Source organism: Crocuta crocuta, unplaced genomic scaffold (genome assembly GCF_008692635.1).
Source record: "Crocuta crocuta isolate KB4526 unplaced genomic scaffold, BGI_CrCroc_1.0 scaffold177, whole genome shotgun sequence".
NCBI classification, from domain to species: Eukaryota; Metazoa; Chordata; class Mammalia; order Carnivora; family Hyaenidae; genus Crocuta; species Crocuta crocuta.
This window is the reverse complement of record NW_027531880.1, coordinates 4,181,891-4,207,612: the sequence shown is the minus strand read 5'-3', so window position 1 is coordinate 4,207,612 and position 25,722 is coordinate 4,181,891. Positions and strand designations below refer to the sequence as shown.

At 51.4% G+C, this 25,722-nt stretch overlaps 1 protein-coding gene across 1 annotated transcript in view; it reads right to left on the bottom strand.

Moving 5' to 3' along the window:
* SFRP1 (secreted frizzled related protein 1) overlaps nt 1-25,722 on the bottom strand; it is a 56,692-nt gene that overhangs the window by 18,915 nt on the left and 12,055 nt on the right. Inside the window, exons 3-4 of the mRNA XM_077773124.1 lie at nt 24,996-25,502; nt 20,020-20,097 (exon numbers count right to left, since the gene is read on the bottom strand). Of these exons, the coding sequence (XP_077629250.1) occupies nt 20,020-20,097; nt 24,996-25,502 (585 nt within the window). The remainder of the gene's footprint in view (nt 1-20,019; nt 20,098-24,995; nt 25,503-25,722) is intronic.

The following is a 25,722-nucleotide window of genomic DNA, read 5'->3' as shown; positions in this document are numbered from 1 at the left end:
TGTATAAATTAATGGTTTATTTATACTTTGCTCATTCATTTGAACTTCTTCTCAATTGTAAGCACCTATCTGCCTTCAGGAGAGGCAGCGTAGTGTAAATATAATTTTCTACTGTGCTTAGGCCAAATTAACCCTAGCTGTAGAATTTTGGTTCATTCCCCTATGGTCTTTCAAGAAGCTCTCTGTAACTGTGCACAATCTCATTCTTCATCACACTCCCAAAGCCTGAAGATTCCAATGACTTGACAGATAAGAGCCCTGCTAAATTTAAATCCTTGTTTTCTATGATGTGACCTTTGACAAGGATCTCCTGCCCTGCTCTCCTTCTCTTTCTGTTGTTTAGATTTCACTATTTTTATTTCTTGAGTTCCAGGACACAGCCTCATCTTCGCTACAACAGAAAGTACTTCTCCATAATGTATTGGAATTAGAGGGGTTCCTGAAGGACTCTCAAGTTTCTCTCCCCCTCTGTGTCCGCTACAAAGTTTGTGGGTTCTCCAATTGAAATGGGAATGGGATGATCTTGAATGCCCTCTCCTGGGAACATGTCAAGTCTTCCTTACCAGACAGACCTGGTAGCTGGATAGGAAACCCAGGGAAATCATCCCTGGAAAGACAACATGCAGGCATCAGAGGGGCTCTTTGCCAACCATTCTCAAGATTTGCTTAAAGGCAGTCCAATGGAAGGAATCAGAAAGAGCAAAATCAGCAGCTGAGCTTATAAAAACCTCCCAGATCAACACCACTTCTAGATGGAGGAAAAAAATGCATTCCTCCAATTTTCTTGTATCTATTGATTAGTTCAACTAACATACCTGTTCCTTTGCCCCATCCAGCCTATCATTGTACACAGATGCCCTAGCTGGGCCAAAGCACAAGTGATAGCTGTGCTCACCATCCCCCAACCCCACCACCAGTACCTGTTTGCAACTGACTGGTTACATGAGTGCATGGAATTTTCTGGAGAAAATGAAACTCTTAAGATTCTTAGTGGGGCCCATACATAAGCAGGCACATCTAGGGGAACTGTCAGGAGCCACATCACTGAGCAAGGATATGAAGCCACTCGAGACGTCCAAGAGAAGTAAGTGTGGCTCATTAGCCCCGACTCAGAAGCCGGACCTGAGGGAAGGAGGGGCTTGTGGCTCCAGGTGAGGCTGGTGTGTGGACCAGCCACACTGTGGGGAAAACATGCCATGTAAACACATCAGAGAGCTGCTCCACGAGAGGCAGGGACACCTTAGGGGCCAGGCACCCTTGCTTTAGGGCCTTTGGACATCTGGCTCTCCATGAGCTGGGACCCTCAGTCTGACAGTGGAGCTGGCAATGCCCGGGGATCACCAGCTCAGCCAGCAGCAGCAGGGACAGGTGGCCCGAGTCCATGGGGACCCACTCCAGGAGCCCTGCGTTGGCAGCACAGGGAGGAGAGTCCTGCAGAGCCTGCCCCAAAGCCTTTGGTGGGCAGGTGAGACTGCCAGTAAGCGCAGGCTAGCAGGTTAGCAGTTTGGATGGAACTGTCACCATCTGTACCCAGAGGCTGCTAGGCCAGGAGACATCGGGTAAAGTCCCCAATGGTCCGTCCAGGAGGAAAGTAGAGCATGAGTGTCTCATTAGATAATCCCAGCCCTTCCTCCCTGAGGTCAGACACCCTGCCCCAGGTCCTGGTAACTTCACAACAGACTGTGTGTCCCATGTGCCCCAGAAATTTGTAGTGACCAGGCCAGTCCCCTCCAGGTCCCCTTCTCTTTCAGCCCAGCAGCCTGTGTTGACCAGTTTTCTATAATGGAGTTCAAGGTAAGGCTTCCTGTGAGGGGAAGTTTCTGCTCCATGGCCTGCACGTGTGTTTAAAGAACACTAACTTGGGACACAGGAGCACAAATTCTTAAGGGTGCTTGGGTGGTTCAGTCAGTTGAGCGACTGACTTCAGTTCAGGTCATGATCTCATGGTTTGTGAGTTTGAGCCCCGCATCAGGCTCTGCACTGACAGCTCAGAGCCTCGAGCTGGCTTCAGATTCTGGGTCTCCCTCTCCCTCTGCCCCTCTAATGCTCATCCTCTGTCTCCGTCTGTCAATAATAAATAAATGTTAAAAAAAAATCTTAAAACATAAAGAGGTACAGATTCTTAGAGTAGAAGGGGAATGAAGACACCATCCAGCCAAAATCTCGTCGCAGAAGCTGAGAGGAATGAAAACTGTTGTGTTAGCTGTCAGCAGCTGGTCAGGTACCGGAACCGAGGCCACCAACTGCCCATGGCCAACGTTTCCCGTCCCCTCGTTTCCCAAGCACTTGTCCTTGTCGTTTCTGTCTCTTCGTACCCACCCTCTCTCAGAAAGACCACCCCCAGCCCCTCCGGATCCAGCGCAGGGGACCATGCAGCCTCCCTTCCTGCCTCCAAACGCAAGCGACCCTCCTCTCACTATTTCAATGCCAGGACAAAATGCCAAACACCGGAAAACTGAGCTCCATCCAGGCTGAAGAAGTGCAACCCCAGCTCACTATCAGATAAGTCATTTCCTGCAAGAAATGTGGCTGCACTGAAGGAGGAAAGCCGGGACCAGAGGCCCTTCTGCCAGCACCCCACGCCCTTCGGGAGGAAGCGAGGGAACTCAGCCCGGCACTCGTTCTGGTCCAGGGCCGCCGATCAGATAAAAGCAGGCTGCGGCCCCAGCACTCCATCCCTCAGTTCAGGAACTGAGCAATCCCAGGGTCTGGCCAGGTGAGCCCTTGACCTGCCTGCCTGTGAGGAGCATTTTGAGGTGAGGCAGGGGCTAAGATAGACGGATGGGCTCCCAAGAGTGCCCTCGCCAGAGAGCATACCACCAGATCACGCCTGCAGCGGGTGTCAATGATCCACCACCCCCCTTGCCGGCCACTCCCGAGGTAGCCGTCCCCTGGTGTCCAGTGCCAGAGTCACTTGGGACGTGGGCCCAGCGGGAGTGTCCATGCTGCGGGCTCCGTAGGAGGAACAGGCAGGTTCTTTACTGCAAGCTGCGTTTCTCATTCTAAGAGACTTGGAGGGCGAGGAAGGGGCACAGAGAATTTGCAGCTGGCCCGAACTAGATCCTGCTTCACCAACCGACTCCCGAGGAACATCAGGAAAGGAGGAAGGGGTGGGGATGATGAGCAAAAGAAAAGCGCCGAGTTCCTTGCTAGGCTCGCCTGCTCTCTACTTCGGGTAATCGTTCAAAACAAGGAAATCTGCCAGAAGACACATTAAGTCTGTAAGAAAAGAAGGCTCCGGGCAAAGAGCTGTCAGTCACAGAGAAAAATCAACACAGTCTTGATTCTCCTTTCCCAGTGAAGGGGCAGCTTCGTGCTCAACCTTCTCCCCGCCCTCCCCCATCACACACAGTTACACAACTGTGAAGGCAAAAAAGGATTTTTTAAGAAGTCACCAGGAAAACTGATACCAGGGAGTGGGGGTGGACCAGATGGCTCTGCTTGTATGAAGGCAAGGGCAGGAGAGAGAGGCAGGAGAAGAGGGAGGCCCAGCCCGGGGTCTGGGGTCTGCACTTCATTCCCAGGCTACTGGGCCTCCCTTCCGGCAACTGGAGGACCAGTCCCCAAGAGCCACCCGAATGCTCCAAGCCATCTGGGCCTCACCACAGACACATACATTGGAATGACATCATCAGAATGACATTGGGATTGATTCTGCATACCTAGCAGCTGCCCCTTTCCTTGCTGAAAAGAAGGTCTACTCACTGAATAGAAACACATTTTTGGGGTGCTTTTCCATGTTGCTAGGTGCTCTAATGAGCTGGGGCCCCAGTTTCCTCAGGAAAATCATATGACTTGAGATGAGAAGGAAAGTTCACCCACCATGGCCAGAGGCCATTTGGCCTTTGAAGAGCTCTTGTGGTTGAGACCCCACTACCTTGTTGATCAAGGTTTTATTTCCTCCACAAGCCAGGTTCTTTTTTTTTTTTAATGTTTTATTTATTTCTAGGAGAGAGAGAGAGAGAGACAGCGTGAGCAGGGGAGGGTCAGAGAGAGAGGGAGTCACAGACTCTGAAACAGGCTCCAGGCTCTGAGCTGGCAGTCAGCACAGAGCCCAATGCGGGGCTCGAACCCACGAACCGCGAGATCATGACCTAAGCGAAAGTCGGACGCTTAACCGACTAAGCCACCCAGGCGCCTCGAGGCAGACATCTTTAAACACACAGACTCACCCACTTGAAAGAGGATCTGGGAGGAGAATTGCCAGGCCCCTTGGAGAGTGGGAACCATCCAACCTGACTCCACAACACGTGGATGCAACGGCCCAGCAGCTCACTTTGCCCCCTCTCCACAGCCCCTACTTGCAAAAAATATCTGCCATTGTATCCTAGACCAAAGGGGTGCTGATCTCCCTGGTCTACATGCTGGTCTCAGTGCAAGGGAAAAGCATAGACTGCTGATAAAAGTCACTCTCGACTGAAGGACAGAGGTTCCCAGATATACCACATCTGCACCAGGGCTTGGCATGGCCACTGTCCCCTCTTTGGGGGCAAGGCTGGCATGAAATCTCAGACCTAGAATTTCCAAGTGTCCTCTCCCACCCAGTGCCTTGGATATCAGTTTTCAGTTAAGATTTGCTCCCAGGGAGCCCAAAAATGACCAGGGGCTACATAAGCCTATATTTTACATAACTTCCAAAACTCAGGGCACCTGGATGGCTCAGTCAGTTAAGCATCCTACTCTTCACTTCAGCTCAGGCCATGGTCCCAGGGTCGTGAGATCAAGCACTGCATCAGGCACTGCACTGCTTGTGATTCCCTCCCCCTCTCTCTCTCCACCACCCCCCCACATGTGCATGCACTCTCTCTCTCTCTCTCTCTCAAAAATAAATAAACATTTTCAAAAATTTTTAAAAATTAAAAAAAATTCTAAAACTCTAAAACTTCTCTGACCGACAATATTACCAGTACCATCCTGGTTCAGATTTGATATATCTCCAAAACGCATATTCACCCTTTATTTCTTTTCTTTTTTAAGGAAAGCCCAAACGTGGCTTTCTGTTATGAGTGCTTTAGCGAAATGCGGCTACACTGGGCGTGCTGACAGCCCCTACTTGAACCGAAAGCCTGTCCTGGGGATGCCAAGCAGAACCGTAAGGTGGCACCTGTGACCAGCTGCCACAGAGTAACAGACTAGATGTGAATTTGCACTTGTCATTCCTAGGGACACTTCAGTACAGCCTCATGGGGTCTACACACCAGTTCTGCCAAGTGTGTGCAATTATCCCTGCTCAGCAAATGAGAAAATAACGAGTCTTGGCCAAAGTCTCATGGCTGGAAAATTCTGGAACTGGAATTACAGTGCAATTCTGAGGTCTAGAAAGCACGTGCTCCAGGCTCCCATGCTGCTTTCCCAACAGCCTCTCCTTCCCCATGCAGGCAAGGATGTTCCCGTGCCCTCTACTCCTGGATTTCTGAGGAGACCCCGGGAAGACTGAGAGCCCTTGGGAATATGCGCAGGAGAGGGCTCTCCATGTGTGACCAGTCCCCTCAGGAGAGAGGCTGCTGGGGAAGGCTGATCCACAGAGCGACGATGCCTTGCCCTGTGCAGCAGGCCTGCAGCGCCAACTCAACTCTGCAGTTAGGGCATCGAACTCACTTTCCCTCTGCTGTGCACTTAGACACGGGCTTCACTTCTACAGGTGCCGGAGATGAGGCCTCAGTGTTCCCAGTGAACATGCCTGGGGAGCAGGGAGGTGCCAATAATGACAATCGATAGGGAAACCACGTCAGAGTATTTGAGGGGAAAAAACAGTACAATTTCAGAGCTAGAAGAAGCATTAGAGATCATCACCTCAGGGAATCCCTTCGATTTGCTTAAGGAAATGGGCCCAGAGACTTTAACGAACTCGCCCAGAGTCACAAAAGCTATTGAGTGTCAGTGTTGGAATTGGATCCCAGGACCCTGGAAATTGTTTTCTGTCCCATGACAGAGTCTCTCTTGCACAGAGTTTTTATTTTTGTTCTTTGACAGGTGGGGAAACTCAGAGTCTCAGAGAAGTTGAGTGGCTTACCCGGGCTGACACAGTAGGTGGTAGAACCAGACCTCGGATTCAGGGCTGTATGACTCTTCAGTGTATGTATACTTTTTCCAATACACTGTTAACATCCTTTTTTTTTTTTTTAATGTTTTTTATTTACTTCTGAGAGAGAGAGACATCGTGAGCAGAGGAGGGTCAGAGAGAGAGGGAGGTACAGAATCTGAAGCAGGCTCCAGGCTCTGAGCTAGCTGTAAGCACAGAGCCCGATGCGGGGCTTGAACCCACGAACCGTGAGATCATGACTTGAGCCGAAGTCGGATGCTTAACCAACTGAGCCACCCAGGCGCCCCACACTGTTAACATTCTTGAAATTGCCCCCTGCCCTTTATGAAACTCCCTGCCGACCACTGGACTCTGCTAAAGAAGTAACTCCTACCCACAGAACCAGCGTGGCAATCACTAGCACCTCAATAAAACAGGCCTCGCTGGCAGTGGAGATGACAAACAAAACACCAAGATTTCAAGAGTGTTCCCCAATCTTACAAAATGGCCCTGGGTTTGCACAAAGACATGCTGTGGAGAAATCCCTCACGGACCTCCCTAAAGCCTTCCTGAGGTGAGGGACAGCCACTGCATGTTCTCGAAGGCCTCCCTCCAAAGTGCCCGCTGGGAGGGGAAAGGCTCTGACCTCACCAGAAGAGACTAAGCACCTGGAGAAGCCAGAGTGGCTGTAAGAGTGGCTTCTCTCAGCTGCGCAAGTGGCCGACCGGTGTGGCCACTCCCACCAGGCAGATACGCAGCGCACATGCACACACGCACACAGCTTGCGCCCCACGGCTACACACATGCACCTGTGCCCATGCCTCAGACTTAGCCTTACACATGCAGACGTGCGCACACACACACACACCACACACGTGCCCCATCTGTGGCCTCTCCCCTTGTGCTTTGCTGTAGCTACAGCTCCACTCACCTCCCTCTTCTAGAAAGCTCCAGACGCCCCAGCTGACCCAGCCCCTCAGGCCCTGGCTCATGCCATTACCAGTCCAACGATTACGGGGCTGGCTCCGGAAACACCACATTTGCTGCCCGCCTGGGCCACTAACAAGGTCTGGAGAGAAAAGTCAGGGCAGTTTATGACAGCTCCTAATGATGAGTGCTCTTGGTAATGACCAGCTCCGCAGCGACCCGAGTATGAGCTGATTACGCGCTCTAGCTCCCACTCCCCACGACCAGAGCAAAGGTTTCCCGGGGGCCCTGACCGCAGCACATGGCCCCTTCCCTGGCCGCCAGGGATGCGTGCTGACCTCATCAGGCCGGCCTTCGGGGGGCTCCTTCAAGTGGTGGCCCAGAGCTGGCCCAGGCCCTGAGCCCTCCCTTAAAACAGGTGACTTGAGGGCCTCCTCTCTCACCCCTCCTCACCCTGCCCACAGACCCCCTATCCAAAATATCTCACTCGCTGATGCCTGAAGTTCTGCCATTTGCACCTACTGCTTTGGATTACTGAGTACCTTCTCTTTCTGGTCCCCTTCCCTACCCAAGGTCTTCTTTTACGATGTGAGTAAAGTTAACATTTTTAAATGGGCTCCTGATGCCTCTCCATTGCCAATAAGGCCAAGGTTCCATTCTTTAGCATGGCATTCAAGGCCCTTCACAAACTGACCCTTGCCTGTTTTGTCAATCTCATTTCGAAATGTTTGCCTCCACCTACCTTATAAGCTAACTGCAAAAAGACTCACCGCTTCCCAATATACAGATAATGTCATACCTCCATGTCTGGATCTCCCCTGGGCCTCCACATAGAATGTTCTTCTTACGCCCATCTCTTCAGCCTGACAAACTCCTACCAATTCCTTGGAGGACAACACAAGGTATCTCCTCTCTGGAGCTTCCTCTGACGCCTCCCCAGGAAGAACTGTCCCCTTCCATGCTCCCACAGCCCCCTACCTATTACAGGAACTTCAGCATATGATGACACGGCATTATGTGTCTCTGGGTTTCCCTCCATGTCCCCTCAGATGGTAAGCCCTCTGAGGACAGCCACGACATCCCAACCATCCTGCCCAACCATTCTCACGTGCACTAACCAGTGCCAAGGCAGACATGTGATACACCCTCAAAACAGACATTTATTAAATCTCTAACACTAACATGCCATTAGTTCACTGAGGCACCTCAAAGGCAGGAAATAGCATATGAAGTAGCACCAAAGTGCTCAGTGCCAGGCCTGGGACGCAGAACGGAAGCACCTTCAGGAAGCCCATGGTGAACTTGAAGCTTTGGCTTCAACATGGCACCAGGAATGGGGGGGGTGAGGTGTCCCAGTCTCCCATGAGCCTTTCCACAGATCTACCCCCCACTCCACCTCCAAAACTCACCCGCTCCTATTCAGTCAGATAGAGGCAGGAGAAATTGGTTGCTCTCACCTCCTCTGGTGGCTCTATGCATGGCTTCTCCCTTAGGATCCAGTGTAAAAGGCACCACGGGACAGAACTGGGCCCACTACAAATCTCCCCTTGCCTGTACTTATCTGCACAGCGATGAGCTCCCTTCTGGCCAGCTAGGGTTTTACCTTCCTTGCCAAGGGCTCACCTCAGAGTTCAGAAAACCTGTGGGGAGGAAGAGGCAGTCTCTCTGGCTTTGACTATGGGACTCCCTTCTTCCCAAGCCCTGCGAAGAAAGGATACAAACACTTGTGTGTGCCCACTGGAATCTCCCTGGGCGTGAATCCCAAAGTCAGCATACGCAGTACAAAGCAATAGCAAGGCCATGTACTCGCTAGAGGCTCAACCAGTGTGTGTTGCATGTAATCTGTGCAAGAGTGCATACCTTCTGCAGATAGTCTGATTTGCAAAAGAAACACATACACACCCACACACCATATACCTGTTTCTAAATGAAGAAGGTTAAGAGTAACGAAGCTGTAACCTGAGCTCCTGGATGCTGAGCCTTGCAGGCATCCAAGCCCCTTTGTGCCCCTGCATCTTAGAAAAGAGGGCCCCTTTCCAGTTAGCCCTGCTCCCTCTGGGCGGAAGAGTCATGCTTACGAGAGGCTGCCCTCGTCAGGTCAGCTGCCTCGCCTCCATGTCTCAGCACCTTGCCCACGGCACACAGCAATACTTAATGACTGACCTCCTTTCCTTCTGTAGCTGAGCCCCGCCTGGGGAGTTGTGGGGGGAGGGGGTGCCATGGGCCCATGGCCACACTGATTGAGTAATCACCATAACACACCAGCTCATTCTAACTGCAGCTCCCTGAGGAGCAGGCCCAGTGCCAGGGACCCCCCCACCCTCCCAGCGGGGTACACAGGCATCCCAAAAGCCAACTCCTTCCATCACACCTCAGCTAAGCCTTTGCGTGCCCAAGTCTCTGGCCAGGGCTAAGCTCTAACACAGGATGCCGACTTAGTTGCTAGAGCTGAGAAATGATATTCTCTACCCATATTTGATTACCTGAATTAGGTTCTGTCATTTTAAGAATTACAAGTTGTCTGGGGTCTTGACTCCTTTCCCGGCCCTTGTCTTCTGACACCAGGAATCCCTGTCTTTACTTTCTCCATTACTCTTGTCTGAGGTCAGAATACTCATCTCCTCTCGTAAAGTTCCCTGAATTTCTCCAGCCCCCACAGAAGACCCTCCCTCCTCAGGCCTGAGAGTTGAAACAACGCGGGAGAGCATCTGAAGTTCCCAGAGAACACAGACAAGTGAGCATGGCCAAGGGCCTGCCTCATTGACCAGATTCCTATATTTGTTGAGGACAAAAAAACAGGTCCTTGGCTCAAAGCTAAGACTGAAGGAGTACAGGCAAGTCCCTGGGGCCAGGAGGTAAGCATGGCGGGCTGGGGGTGCTCACCCTCCAGGTGCCAGCTGTCTCTGCGGGTTAAAGTGCTCCCTCCACAGACACAGAGCTAAAGGGTTCCTTCTGCTGTAAAGCCATTCCCAGAAGCTGAATGGATCTGTCGTGGAAGACACACCAGTGTGAAGTGATTTTCAAAGGGCTCACAAAGAAGACCTCCGAGGTTCTTCCAGAGGGAGCCGTCTGGGGGAACACGCCGATGAACACTCTTTCTGGCGAGGGAGAGCCAGAGAAAGCCGCCTTCCTGATCCTGCCTCAGTGAGTGAGAACACAGTGTGGGGAAGCAGGTTCCTCATTTTTCCCTACCGCCAAAGCACTACTTTGGCATCTCTTTACAACTCACAGACATCCTTTCAGAATTTGTAAACGCCTTCCCTTAATTCCTGCCCTGAAGAAATACTCCTTTATTCCCCTAAATATCTGCCAGCCAGTATGCATCTTCCACCTGCACACTGATCCTCAGAGAGCCGGCCCTACACACACACACACACACACACACACCGCCCCTTCTGCCAAGAAAGCCCAACACCACTCACGCTCAAGACTTAACTCTCTTTCAAAAGAGAGCGTGGATGCTCTCTCTGCACGTGAGCTCAGACCTCAACCCGAAACACTCTTGCAAATCACACAAGTGTCACCTCTTCTCCTGGGTCCTTGCTTCGTCTCCCTGACTTACCAAGGGAGTTAGAATGAGAAGGACCTAAGTCACAGGAGGTGCCTAGGAACACCTGTAAATGCAGTCCTGCAGTAAGGCCCAAGGCCAGGGTGATCTAGAAGCTCCAGACTCCGGGACCAGGATCTTCAGAGAACGAGCTGTTTATCATTCAGTAGTCCCTCCCTGAAAAGCCACTATAAACAATTACCACAATAGCTTCCTCTGAAAGGCTTAGAAGGCTTTATTTCATCTCCTTTCTTCTCACTGCCATTCGCTTGTTCGCTCAGCCCTTCACTCAAACATGCCATGGGCACTTACTACCGTGGCACCTCCAGAGCCACATCTGGCCCCGCTATTCCAGACGGATCTCTCAGCAGTGAGCAAAGCCAGAGGCCCTGGGGACACGTCCGCAGCACTTTTTGCCACTACAATCCAAGCTCGGCAGAATTCACAAGGAGACTCCACCCCCTGGCCCCCGCGTCCTGGCCCCGGCTCCCAAATCATTCAACAGGGCCTCGCCCTCTGCCAATTTGGTCCAACAAATGCCTCTTTTCCAAGAAACCTAAGCTGCCCGCTTCAGGTTCACCTCCCTCGTAACACATCACAGGCTGTCTGTGTGGTGCTGACAGAAGCCGTCCTGAGGTTGCCCCCTCTGAAGCAGGAAGCCCCCAGTGCCAGTGCTAAGTGGCACTCCAGCCAGGGAGGCCCACGCACGGGCCCTGCCAGTCCCTACTCCAGGTCCTCAGGGCCACGGCGGGGGTGACAGTGCCAGTGACAGGCTGGGCCTCTTACACAGCAAAGCTATAGCTCAAATATTTATTGTATGTGTCTGGCTTTCACACGGAATTTGCAACCTGCCCGTTACCAGTGTTTACCTTGGTAGAAATTCACGGGAAATTTTCGTCTGAACAGGCCCAGAGTTTATTTTACTGCCAGATAAACAACTTTCTTTGATAAATCATCCGTGTGACAGTGTTCCTGAAAGACTAAACAAAGATTTCAAACGTAATCTATAGGCCTTTGAGAAGCCTTCCAAAGCTAATGCATGTTTAATTGGCTGCTCGAAGCAGGCTAGGGCAGGGCAAGGGCCTGACATTTCTTTGGCCATTTGTTCTCCTTTAAAAAAAAAAAAAAACAGATTGGAGCTCCTGGCTCATTTCTGCAAAACTGGACAGAATTCACCAATATTTAAATGCTCACTCGCTTCTCTGAACACAGCCTGTTTTTCTTGGCTGGCGGGGGTACATCTCACCAATATCACAAGGCGAAGCAGCAACGGCTGTTTTGGGGACACAGCCTAAGAAAAAGAAAAGGGCGGAGGGCAGCACAATACACAAGGGCTTTAACACCTTTCCTAACCAGAACCCAACAAAGTATGAATAGAAAAACTCACATCAGGAGTAGGATTTCTAAAAATCACACACACACACACACACACACACACACACACACATGAAATACGCTCTGGAGCTGTATACAGTCAGCCCAAGCTCCATGAGTTCTGCCGTCACAAGTTTCCAGGGACTTCCACTCTGATGGTGCCTCAAGGGTATCATCAGACTGAAAACCAGATCTAACTTCTAGTACACGCAGGGTTGTTTTGGGGTTGGGTTGGGTTGGGTTGGGTTAACTCTAGCACCTTGAAGCTACACAAAGCTTTTAAAGTTTTTCCAAATGGGCTTCTTAAAAGGCTTCTTCAGTTGACTCCTCTGTTCACCAGAGAATTAACCAGAATATTCCATTCCATTTCCTAAAACATCTTTTGCCAAACAAGCTGATTTCATTCGTGCCAGAATCCTTCTACCTAGGCTAATTTCCATCCTGAAATAATTCTTTCCAATAAGAAGAGATCATAATTATTACGGATTGAGCAGCGGCCATGTTCCAGGAACGCCACACACTTGACTGATTCAATTCTCCCTACAACATAGTAACACAGGAATCACCACTCACGTTTTGCAAGTGAGGAGACACATTCAGGGAGGTTAAGAGACTTTCTCGTGGCCGCTCAGTTTATAGGGTTGGGATTTAATCCAAGTCTGTCTGGCCCAAAGCCTATGCTCTTTCTACTGTACTACCTGCTTCTCCACAAAGAAAGACAGCAATGACTGCTGAGCTCTTTCCGTGGGGCAGGCACACATATCAGTCCATTTATATCCACAAGCGCTGAGAGCAGTGAAGGAGCACCCTAGGCCCCCCTCCCAGGGAGCTTCCCCAGCACTCCCAGCAGGATGGGAGCATGTGAAGGAGGAAGGGTATGAAGTCTGGACTGGCTGCCCAGGTAAGTGCTGGTGGGAATGGAAACTGTAACGGATGCCAAGCAGAGCAGCCTTGGGCAATCAAATGACTAACTCCTTTATCTGGGTCTTATTTTTCTCAGTCCGTAAGAGGAGCCCTGGACCGGCTGATCTCTGAGGTTCCATCCAGCTCTGCTTGTCTTTAGAATGACAAAGGGATACGAAGGAGCGATGCAGCACCCAAAGAAATGGGCCACACGTGCAGGCTGTGAACAGCCCCCTTATGTTATCTCAGCCCTTCCCCTCCACCTTTCTCCACCCACGCCCAGGAAAGCTTCACAGAACAGAGGTGAAGTTAAGGGTCAGGCCTTCTCCTGGCTCCCCGTCTCCATGACAGTTTATGCATGTATCAAATGATAAGGGGGACATTTTGCTAGGTCAAGCAAGCCAGACACAAAAGGACAAATGTTGTAGGATTCTACTTATATGAAGTACCCAGAAAGGTCAAATTCATAGAGACAGAGATTAGATGGTGGTTTCAGGGGGCTGGGAAGAGTGGGAATGGAGGAGCTCGTGTTTAGTGGGGACAGAGCTTCAGTTTGGAAGGATGAAACATATCCTAAGGTGGACGGTGGTGAAGGCTATACAACACCAGGCAGGTACTCAATGCCACTGAACGGCACACCTAAAGAGCTGGCGAATTTAAAAAGATAAAGGAATTTTAAGGAATGGGGCAGAGCCACTCAACCAGAGAATCACCAGCAGGAGAGTACCTCACAGGACATCCATCCACACCATTTGGCAACTGACTGCCCCAAGGAGTAACCCAACCAGACCTGGACTTAACCACAAGGAGGGGAAGTCCTGTGTCAGCCAGTCCTGAACCAGTCGTGCCCACGGGGGAATCAGTTTTAGGACAAAGAAAAGCAATCACTCAATATGATGCAAGGAGGGGTCAGGGCTGAAAACAGAATTAGGAGTGGGAAAGAGTCCAATAAATATGCTGAGAGCGGAGGATAGAGGGCTTCGAAGATGCACCTCTCGTTTCTCTGGGGAGAGTCACAAGGGCCTCCCTCGTCTGCCTGGGACAGGTCACTGGGCTACTTCTGTCCCTGGAAGGCACACCACAATGAACGTTCAGTGAGACCAGCCTGTGTGCCAGCGCTGGGTTCCTGACAGGCCGCCTCATCTGCTCACCAAAACCTATGCCTGGGTCTATGAACTAGAGGGGAAACTGAGGCCTAGAGAGGTTAAGGGATTTGACCAGTGTTGTAGGAATGCATACACTTGCACCGGAAGGGCTAAACTCAGCTCCAGGGAGCACTGTGCCCCATCCACAGACCCTCGCTTTCTGTGTCCTTTGTCATACTTTAGTATACTTTCTTAGGTTCAAATACACTAAAGAAGAGTAATTCCAACTGAAATTTGCTTTATCAAGTATCTTCCTGCCATTGTAGCCAAGAGAGACTTAGGGATGGAGACTGGGAGCACCAGGCTCACCAGAAGGGGAAATGTGGCTCTTTCCCACCTTCTCCCTGTGGTGCCCTGGAAGTGGCTTCAGAACCCGTGTGACCTCAGCCCAAACTGCCCAGGGCCTGATTCTCTGACCAGGACCCCAGGTCTGGGGCCTGCTCAGAGAGTCTCCAATCTGAGGCCTTGGGTGAGCAGGGAAGTGATATCACCACTGGCCCAGCCAACCGAAGGCTTCAAGGCTTCTGGTTCGGCCACGGCCTCTGCTCTGGACGGCACACCTCCATGCCTGAAAGGCTACTTCGCGTGGGACACAGGCTGCAAGGCTGTGAGCGACGCTTCCCATGCACTTAAAGCACCGAGCCGTTTTCCCACACACGAGATGCCTTAACAATCCCTTCCAAATAGTTACAGATTTGTAGCTGGGATATACATTTTAGAGATCTTCAATGACACTAAAAACTAGTTGTTTTCAGCCTGCTGACTCCACGCCGGGTAGCAGTGCCCTTCCCCACATCTATTTAATTTTACTTTGACCGAACTAGATTTCTGAATGTGTTTTGTTTTGTTTTTACACACACGCATATACATTCACTCACCTAAAACGGGGCGAGTAGCTTTTTTTGAAATTAATAAACATGTTATACACAGTCACTTGGAAAGGAACCTTCTCCTTTTACAAAAAAAAAAAAAAAAAGGGGAGCCCAGTTTCCATTATACCTACCATTCTGTCATTCAAATACTCATCTGACAAACTTGCATCTCATGCCGACCAGGGAGAAGAAGACACTGTCCCAGGAACTATTTAAGTACAAAGAGGCCTTGTTTTGTTCATTCGAATACACGGATTATCTTCCCAGTTTAACATGAGGTATGTTTCCTTTGTCAGTTTGGTACAAACGAATAGTGCGTCTCATAATTAGTGGGCATCTTACATTAGGTAAAACAGGGTCCAGGACACGGACCCTGCTCTCAAGCAGCTTACAGATGTTGTAATGACCATATTGGCAGCGCGCGTTCCTCACCTGCGGGAGGAACCCCAAGGTTTAGTTTGGAAAGGCTGAACTTTGTGCAAGAGATCAAATTGCCCTGTGGAGTCCAACACTGAGGCCTCCAAACAGCAACACAGCCAAGACACCTTGAAAGAAGAGCAAGGCAGAGTGAGAACAAATTAGTGAAGGTTCAGGAACCTCTGAAAATATTTCTTTCCTGGGAAATACTCCCAAATGCTAACAGTGAGAGCTGATTTCTTTTCTTTCCTATTTGACTCCTTTTGGTGTTACACAGTATGGTTTTACTCTTTATGAGGAAACATATAAATAGGGGGAAAAATCCTTCCAGAAGGTAAGGAAAATTTCTGGGGGCAAAGAAATCTTTTTTCCACAGCAAGAAAATACCAGGGTAGAGGACGCTGCCACCTGAACTCTCAAGCTCAAAAAACTGGAGAAGACAGTCCAGGAGGAAGGTCTGAACTATCTTAGCAAAAGTACAGCACCACGCACATTTCTATCAGAGAGCTTAAGGGTGTTTACAGATACCGGAGAAGCTAACGAGACTGGCTAGAGGCGGGGTCCGAACCCCACAGCAATTATAAACCAGGCCCCCACACCCCTGGGATAAGCTAGCGTGAAGGAGAGATGACTAGGGGCACCGAGTTGTTACCAGCAGGATTGCTGGTGTGGCCGCTTGCAAATACTGTTTTGGCCTGTTTAAGAGAAAGGAGTGGCACCCCCTTGTCACATAGCAGGAAAAGCAGAGAGAACAAAAGGCAGAGCGGCACGTCCTAATTTAAGCGCGGCCGGCAGGCTGGCCACCATGTTGAATTCAGGGACTCTGCACCATCTAACTTTTGGCTTTTCCACATCTGGTACTTGATCCAGGCTGCTCCAGCTGCATTCCTGAGTACCGGCACACAGGTGTTTCTGCTGATGCTTTTCCCTGTTCGGGGGAAAAATGCGCTCTGAACCGAGGGGGTACAGTGGAGAGACTAGCGGCCAAGCAGACCTGCCAGGGATTTGAAAACGCACTGCCTGGGAAAGAGGTGACGGGTTGTGCACGCCCAGCTCCCCGGAGCCCGCAGGAGTCTGAGGACGCATTGGCAGGAGGGCGAGTGTGTGTGCTGACCCAGAAGGAACGCACCCCCTTATTCCTGGAGCTCACAGAGAGCCTTCCAACAACCTGATGCCTTCCCGCCAGGGATGTCAGGGCCACTTAATGCAAAGTTTGATCCCTGGCGTAGGGAGTAAAACATTCTTTTTCTTCTCTGTTGTGTGTCAGCTTGCATTGCTGAATTTCTTTGTTTCCTAACTGAATCCCATCAGCGTGGCTGACTGCCTCACTTACTTGAAATGAACTGAGCTAAGAAACAAGTTTCTCAACAAGGCTGCATTTTCCAGGATGCTGAGAAGGGCAGAGCTCAGCTCAGCTCCTGCAGAGTGAGGGGGAAAAAAAGATCCTATTTATTGCCTTCGAAGAAAATTACAAACAACAACAAAAAACAAACAAACAAACAAAACGCAAAAAATCTCTCCTGCATCCAGTTCAAAGAACCCTGGCATACACCGTACCCACCATGCTGAAGGGATAAAGGCCTCCAGGGCAAAGCCCAACGGCCGTTCTTCTCCTAAATGAGGAAGGCAGCATGACAGAGAGTAAAAGAACTCCAGGTGGCAAAGTCAAATTCCTTATTTACGAAACAAGTGGACATGATACGATGACCTGTAGGGTCCAGGAAGACCTCAAAAATTCTCGAACCCAAGAAGAAAATAGTCGCAGGGTGGGAGGAACGGTCCCAAACAAAGAATCGCTCCGATCTGCCAAGACCTGATTGGTTATTAAAATAAGATCTGTCCCTCCCTCCCATAAGCAGTAAGCAGGTGACTTGCTGACTCAGCAGGCAGCAACTACACAGGGGAAAAGGATGTCCATCCCCAGATGGGTACGTGACACCCTCAAGACCCCTGCCCTATACCGTGAGGTCAACCTTCCACATTCAAATTCCTTTCCAAAGCTCATCTCTTCAGCCCCTAAAGAATGTCTCTAGGGGCGTCTGGGTGGCTCAGTCAGTTGAGCGTCCGACTTCAGCTCAGGTCATAATCTCACGGTTCGCGGGTTCAAGCCCCGCATCGGGCTCTGCACTGATGGCTAGCTCGGAGCCTGGAGGCTGCTTTGGATTCTGTATCTCCCTCTCCCTCTGACCCTCCCCTGCTCAGGCTGTCTCTCTCTCTCTCAGAAATAAATAAAAAACATTTTAAAAAAAGAATGTCTCTAGTTTAACTAGTTGCCACAAAGCCCCTAATCACCGGAATTATGGTGAGCAAGTGGAAATGGAGGGAGGAGACCTGACGACAAGTTCAGGTTGGTAAGTTCTAGACAGAGAATCTGAGCATGAAGACATGGGTTCTCTTCTCACACCTCCTTAACATTAACTTAGCCTTGAGTTCCCACGGCCCGCTCCTCAGTTGTTGAGTTAGGTCATGACTCCATGATTCTCTAGAAAATCACTGACTAGTGTTTTAAGAAAAAGTGTTTAATTAAATTCTAATTTATTCTAGGTAAGTATTTTTGAGTACAGTATCTAGCACAGTGCTTTGCTCTCAAGAAACGTTGAAAAAAGGGACACAGGAATCAATGAATGATCAGATACATTGAATTTGAGTTCTGGAATAGGAAGGCATAGTCAGCCAATCGCCTGTACACACAGAGTTCCAGAATTTGCCATCACTCTTCCCTCAGGAGGTGAGCCTGATAGAAATCACTGAGCACAAAACATCATCTAATATATTACCTTTCAGAGCTTACTCTCATACAGTTCCCTCGATTTGTTAGAGTATCAGGGGGCCAACTTCTAAAAGGGAGCGTGCTGATTTACAGTATCTGAAGAGGATTAGTGAAATCGAAATGTGGCCCCTTGGGTATCCCTTGTAAGGATTCCTTGGGATCACAGCCACATCTTAACAGATTCCTTCTGCCCCAGCCATGCAGCCAAAGGCTTCTCGTCAGGGTTTCTGAGAGAGTTTTCCTCTATGTCCAAATGCATCTTCGGGAAGGAATCTCAGCCCCATTTGTGGAAGAAAAGCTTGTTGCTAATGCAGTGTGGGGCTCTGCACCCACAGATGCTATAGCAGGAGACATATCATGATACCCTGGGCTTTCACCACCCCCTGATGAAGCAAGGAGGTGAGCATCAAGAAGCAAATGTCACTACCAGTAGATGGAAGGGTAACCAGAGTCTGCACATACCAATGTAGGCACGCTCTACAATTTCATCTGACTACATTTTAAATGGCAAAAAGAGGGGCACCTGGGTGGTTCAGTCGGTTAAGCGTTCAACTCTGATTTCAGCTCAGATTATGATCTCACGGTTCCTGAGATAGAGCCCCACGCCGGGCTGTTAGCACAGAACAGGCTTAGCATTCTCTCTCCCTCTCTCTCTGCCTGTCTCCTTGTCACTCATGCACACATGCGCTCTTGCTCTCTCTCTCTCAAAATATATAAGTAAACTTAATAAAGAAATAAAGTGGCAATAAGAAAAAAGTTGCAAGTCAAAGACAAGCGGGAAAATGCACACCAGATTAATCTTAGAGGCCCTGCGCTCCTCCACCAAGAACAAAGGAGGCAGAGACAGCTACGGCAGAAATAAAGCATGCCAGACATAGCCGTCCTCAGGAAGCTCTCTGCGGCAAAGGGTCCGAATTCTCCCACTTGGGGTCTTCAGTCATGATGACAGTCCTGAGAATGTATGTGTCACATATACGATTTCCTTCAACTTGCATGTGCAGGCCCTATTTGTGTGACTTAGGCCCAGCGCTTTGCCAGCACAGGACCCTTTCGTACCGTTTATTGTGTTTGGTTAATGAAAACATGGCGTTGGCAGCCCCGAATGGACAAAGACTCACGTTACCTACCGTTTTGCTTCTCCTGTTAAGGAATCTCGAGACATGCCCTGTTCAGTGTCAGGCTGAACCTTCCTTCAGCAAGGTGGGCCTGGCCTGAGCCGAGCCACTTTTCAGCATCCGCATAAAATAGAAGGCGTCGGCCCTCCAGGTGGGTGCGGTTGACAGTTACCTTTCCCAGAGAAGATAGTCTCAGGGTGTCAGGTCTCCTATGAGACTGACTACAAGGAACCATCCCTGAAAGGCCCCCTGAGATCCGCTCCCCAGGCCACAGCCAGCCCTTTCCCCCTGGGGCTGCAGGTGCTGATTTGGAAGCCCCTTTTAACCCAGAGTGACTTGGGAGGAAGGGAAGAGAATTCCCGCTACTGGAGGGATGTCAGTTGTCTGTGCCAGGAAGGACTTGATAGTGGCCCTTCTGAGCGCCCTCAGCATTGGACAACAGCCTCCCTGGATAGACACCCCCTCCCCGGGAGGACACCCCGTGTAGTCATTTCAGAGCGTGGGCATGGTGGTGCTGACACCTAGGGGTGGGTGGAGAAAGAGCCAGTGTGGACGGAGGGAAGGCCAACAGAGCTGTGTGCAGGACCCCCCGGGTGCACCTCCGGGAGGCATCCAAGGAGTGGTGTCGTCTCGCTGACTCCTCCATCTGTCTACCTTCTACTCCCAGCGAAGGTCCCCAAGAGTTGCCCAGTGATCCCTCACACAGAAGGGCAGATGCCAGGTTTGACTTTGATACAAACTAGCCAGCCCTCTCCCCTGTCTAGATTTCCACGGGCCCGAGAACAGCAACCATTCGGGGCGAATGGAGGGAGAGAACATAAAGGTCCAATAAGATGCGTCAACGGGCTCTGTGTTCACCAGGGATGCAGATCAGGAAGAACCAGGGAAAGCCAAACCTCCCAGAGGCAGCCAGGGGCGCTTTCTTACCAAACTCGCTCGCACAGAGATGTTCAATTATGGCTTCAGATTTCAACTCGTTGTCACATGGAGGACACACAGTTGTGCCTAGGAAAGGAAAGGAGGAAGAAAAAGGAGCTGTGAGTTCCAGGGCTAGGGGGTCTGGAAGGAGCTGCCCCTGAGGAAGAGGTGGGTCCCAGGGCCAGGCTGAAAGCAGTGAAAGGTCTTCTGGAATTTCCAAAGGGCAACTAGAGAATCCAAGAGAAGAGTCCTGAAGGCCTGGACCTAAAGCCAAACAGACACGGTTTCTTGAAAACCTGTTGAATATGGCACAACTATTTAAGCCAAACTTATCCAGGGCTGGGGGGTGGGGGCTGGGTCTGTGAACTCTGATGAGGTGTGGTGGTCCCTGGGAAACACATCTATTCCAGTTGTTTCTGGTTCTTTCCCCCCTCTCCCTTCAATATCCCTCTCTGACTCCTGCCCCCTTCTCATTCCCAAACTCCCAACAGGACAGCAGACCAATCTGACCTGCTCTCTAGGAGCCAAGAAGGAAACACAGCCAGACTCACAAAGTCCAGCCGCAGGCCCTGAACACCCCGCTCCAAAAGGGCTATTGCAGTGCGAGTTCCTGCCTGCCGGGTGGGAGCTGGGGGGGCCGGTGGGGGCTGGGGACCGACTTAGCAAGAGCAGCCAAATGGGAGAGCCGGGAGCGGGGGTGGACGGGGGACCCTCTGAAGGCGTTTTCACAACACAGTGAAGGGCTTTGAAGAGGAGGTGTGTGTGCGACAGGCATGAGGGCCACTGCCAGGCACCAGGCACAGGCGAGGGCTTCTGAGGCCGGGGCCAGAGGCCTGCTCTGAGCCAAAATACTGCTGGAGGGGATCCCTGGAAGGTAAAGTGCCTCTGTGAGAGGACAGGCAGAAAGGGGGCAGTGGAATCCCCCAGAAGGGTGAGGTAGCGTCTCACCATCACCACCACCCCCACCATCATCTATCAGACTCTAGGAGTCGAACCCACGACCCAGGAAAGCATTCGCAAATTCTAAGGGCACTGCACCTTGGCCAACCACCAGAGGCCAAGCCCGGCTGGAGCTGAGGAGCCCAGGAAAGCCACCCCAAGGCAACATGGTAAGAGGTGAGGCCCTGGGTCCTCCCCGTCACCACCCTCTCCTCTCCTGTGGCTTCTCTGGCTTCTGTGGCTTCCGTGGCAACATCTCCTGCCTGGGAGTTCCCCTGTGGCTCAGTGAAACGGGCGAAGCCTCCCCCAGTGCAGACGCTGTGGAGGGAGCTGCACAGCCCCACCGGGCCAGGGCTGCCCCCAGGACTTATATGGTCTGCAGCTGGTCATTCCCACTTCCAGGCAGGGTCCCCTCATGGCCCTGCAGAGACCACACCCCTCCACCTTCACTCTGTACCCAGGGCCAAACACCATCTACGTCCTCGGGTCTGTAAGAACCACAGCTGCACTCCAAGCAGAAGACTGTGACTGCCTTTTGGCCCAGAACTTGGAAATTTGCTTTTCAGCCAGAACTTGAAATCAGGTTCTGGAGGGACAGTTTCTGACAAAGGGAAACACTTACCCAGAATTTTGCATTATGGGTCTTGCTTCCATGGGGAGGAAAACAAGGAAAGGAGGTCCTGCGACATGGGAAGGACCTATACCAGGAATGTGAACTGTGCTTTGGAGTTTTCCGTGTTTTATTATTATTTTTTTTAAGTGGGCGTTATTGCACTGCAAATTTCTACGAATATCATGTTCACCGAACAAGTAGCAGGGCCAGGGCTGTGAGAATACACAACACCACCGCCCTGGCGCGCGTGCGTGCACATACACACACACACACACACACACACCCGCTGTCATCTCCTCTGGACCCTCTGAGTTCCTGATCTGACCGGCAGCTGAGGGCTCCGAAGCCAACAGGGACATTTTCTCGGTCCTATCAATTAATGCTTGACCTTCAGTGCCACTCAAGGTGGAAAGAGCTCTTGGGGTGAGCTCTGTGTGCTCTCCACAGGGCTAACCCCCATCTCGACTTTTCTTACGGCACTCTGGAGCAGCCCGATCCGGGGAAGGGAGGAATGTGTAATGCAATATTAATCTGCGCCCCCTCTGGTGTGTCCTCAGGGCCCTGCAGGCTGTCTCAGCAGGAAAAACTCACCATCCGAGAGGGAGAACTAAATCACTGGTGGAGGGTGTATTTAAAATAACATTTAAAGCAAAGGAACCAAAACCTGAAAGGTTTTGTGTCTCATTAATATTTTAGGGAGAGTAGAGGAGAAAGTCCCACACTGGAATTCCGATTAAGTGATCTTTCACAAAAATCAATGCACACAGGCGCCCAGCTTGCTCGCTCTCACTCTCTCTCACTCTCTCTCACACACACACCAACACGCACACACCGATACACAAACACATGCACACAGTTACACACAAACTCCCTCTCTCCCTCTCTCTCTCTCTCTCTCACACACACACACACACACACGTGTGCACACGCGCGAGCACAGCAGGTCTTCCCTGACCAGCTCCTTGATCATGAAGAAAGGACCCTAAGTAAGAAAGGCTCTCGAGACAAGGGCAGCATGACCTCTACAATCTGCAATTAACACAGCCAGGCTGGTTTAATGCACAGCAGGTCTAAGCGACAAAACTAAAACGATGTGCTCCTTCACAGTACTTAAATCAGTGACACCTGAGCGGGAAGGAGGCCCAATAATTTATCGGCCTGGGACCATACAGGTCTCATGTAAGTGCAAGATTTAGAAACATCTTTCCTGGAAAGTTTATGAAGTTATGCCTCTTCTGGTAACAGATGTGGATGTAGCTGGGGCATCAGCCTTTCGGAGGGAAAACCATCTTTTGACTCCTCTCTCACTGTCAAGTTTATCATGGCCACAAGAGCCTGCCCAGTACCCCAAAACATGACCAATTACGTGAACAGAAACCAGCCTACAGCATGCAGAGATCCGCGTTGCTTTGAAAATTTGGTTTTGATTTCAAAGAATCAACAGAAAGAATAAAAGTAGCACATGTGTGTTTGTTCTCACCCAGAAGTAGCGGTTCCATTCTGGAGCCACTAGCCATGTGGTAGTTTGGTCTGTGTCAACCTGCCCCTACACACACACACGTTCTCACACGCGCACACACACACACACACACACACACAGCCCTCCCAGACCCACCTCAGCTGACAGTGGCCAGGCAGCCTCGGGGGAAGTCCTGTGGGACTCCCTCCCACTGAAGGGCTGCAGCGCTGGGGAGGAGTGGGTGCTCTCTCTGGGCAGGGCCTCTCACCAAAAACATTGAGGGGAGAACCAGTCCCCGAGCCCCACATCTGACTGCTCCTCAAGGGCTTGTCTCTGTTGGGCAGCTGGCCTTCAGAGGGTGACTGCCTAGGCACTGCTGGGGTAGAGGAGAGGGGAGAGGAGCATGGTACCGAGGCCCAGACTGAGGAGATAGCAGACAGTGAAAACAGTAGCCAAGGAGTCAAAGGCAAGACAGCAATTATTCGGTATTCCCCTACTTCCACCCCAGCCTTTTGTGGGCTTTGCTTCTCCCTTTATAAAGCAGGCACCCAGCCAGTCCCCATCTTCCCCTCTGAAAGTGCTCCCCCCACGGGCTCCATCTCATGCGCCTGGGCTGTCCCAGAAAGAGGCAGCCGGGAGTGGAGCAGAGGCCGCTGGGGCAGAGCTGGGCTAATCTCCTGGCCTGTGAGGAAGGGGAGAAGGAAAATCTGTGGGCTGCAGGGGATGGCTCCTCACCGGCAGAACACAAAGTGCTTTGTTTGCTCTAGGTAATTGCTCGGCTCTTGCTCTCAAAGGGCGCGCTTCCCCAAAGGTTAACCCTGTGCAGACACCCAGGAAGTGGGGAGCAGAGGTGTCCTGGTCACTGCAGCCAGGCTGCCGCCTTTCCCACGCAGCAGGGGTCCATGCCACCTAATGTCCATCTCTTTGGACCAGTCTCCTCCCTCCCTAGAATAACCAGGAGCATCCGAAATTTGGGGCCCCCTTTCCCCATGCTAGCCTGGAAGAGTAAGCCCTTCAGAGGACACTTTTCCCTCCGGCATCCCTTTGAGATGGGCTAAGCCAGCAAGCAGCTGGTCCCCCACCCTAAACCCCTCCTCAGAAACCCCTCAGGACACGTGCCCTGGTGTCCCTCATCCTAGACTATGTGCCCATCTTTCAGCCTCAACTCCGCTTCGGAAGAATTCACTTCTATAAAAGTCAGGCCACAGCGCTGCATTTTTTGCTCGTTTATTTTGTTTTTTTTTTTTTTTTTTTTTTTTTGGCCTCTCCCGGATTTTTTTCTCTCCCACTCAAGAGCTGCCCTTTAAACGGGAGGGGTTCGGAGAGGAAGCTCGGGCCCCTCTGGGGCTGTTAGGAAAAGTCTCCAATTTGCGGAGCCCCACTCCCCAAGGAGAGATGAACAATGAGCTAATTACATTTTTATCTTTCTAATTACCTGAAGATTTGTGTAAATGGGAGAAGCAGGGGGTATGCAGGGGTGAGAGGAGCAGCTTTCTAGCCCCCAACCCTCCCCAAGCGGTTCACCTGAATAGGGTGGAGAAACAGAAATCCTCAGTTTCTAAACTTTTTTTCTCAGCCCGCTTAGCTCTGCAGCCTTCCCCGAGCTCCGAGGCCGCGTGACTCGCCAAGGAAAGCTGGAGGGGGGCGAGGGGTGTTTGGCTTTAGGGGGTTTTTTAATCCTCATCGAACCCATGAAAGTACACGAAGCTGCGCCTCAGCATTTTCTCGGCCTTTCTGGGCTTTCTGCACTGTGGATTTGGGTGCTTTCTTCCTGGGGCATCGCGTCTCGGGTGTTAAAAACTTCGAATGGGGACTCGGCTCCCTCCCAGCGGGAGAAGGGCTCCCCTTCCCTGCGGAGCATAAGGCTTTGTCTCAGGTAAGGAGGCAGCNAGGGGCTGCCCCGCCCCCCGTCCCCGGGTCCCCCGCCCGCCCGGGTTGGGGGGCTCGCGCGCGTGGGGAAGGGGGCGGCCTGACCTTGGGGCTTGGAGGCCTCGGTGGCATTGGGCGGGGTCATGGCGATGCAGACGTCGCCCTCGGGAAACTTGTCACACTTGAGCATCTCGGGCCAGTAGAAGCCGAAGAACTGCATGACGGGCTCGCACGAGTCGCGCACGGCCTCGCAGAGCCAGCGGCACGGGTAGATGGGCCGGTCGAGGCAGACGGGCGCGAAGAGCGAGCAGAGGAAGACCTGGGTGCCGATGTGGCAGTTCTTGTTGAGCAGGGGCACCCAGCTGCTGGCCTGCTGCTTCACCTCGGCCATGGTCTCGTGCTCCAGCAGGTTGGGCAGCACCATCTTCTTGTAGCCTACGTTATGGCACAGCCGCAGGTCCACCGGGATGTCCACGCACTGCGGCGGCTTGGTGTAGAAGCGCCCGCTCTGGTAGGAGCCGATGTCCGACTGGAAGCTCACGTAGTCGTACTCGCTGGCCGAGCCCGCGGCCAGGAGCCCGGCAGCCAGCCCCAGCANAAAGCCCTCGGAGTCTCCCCGCGCAGCCAATCAGCTCCCGGCTGCTGCGAGCCGCACTCATTTAGCACGTCAGTCACCGGCGCAATTAACCAATCGCTTCACTTGCAAGAGGGTTCGGTTTACTAGAACTAAACCCAGGTCAACACCCCTTAAAAAACAAAACCAAAAATAAATAAATAAATAAACAGCACAAGAAGTAGGGAAAGGAGAGGAAAAGAAGAAGAAACGGACAGG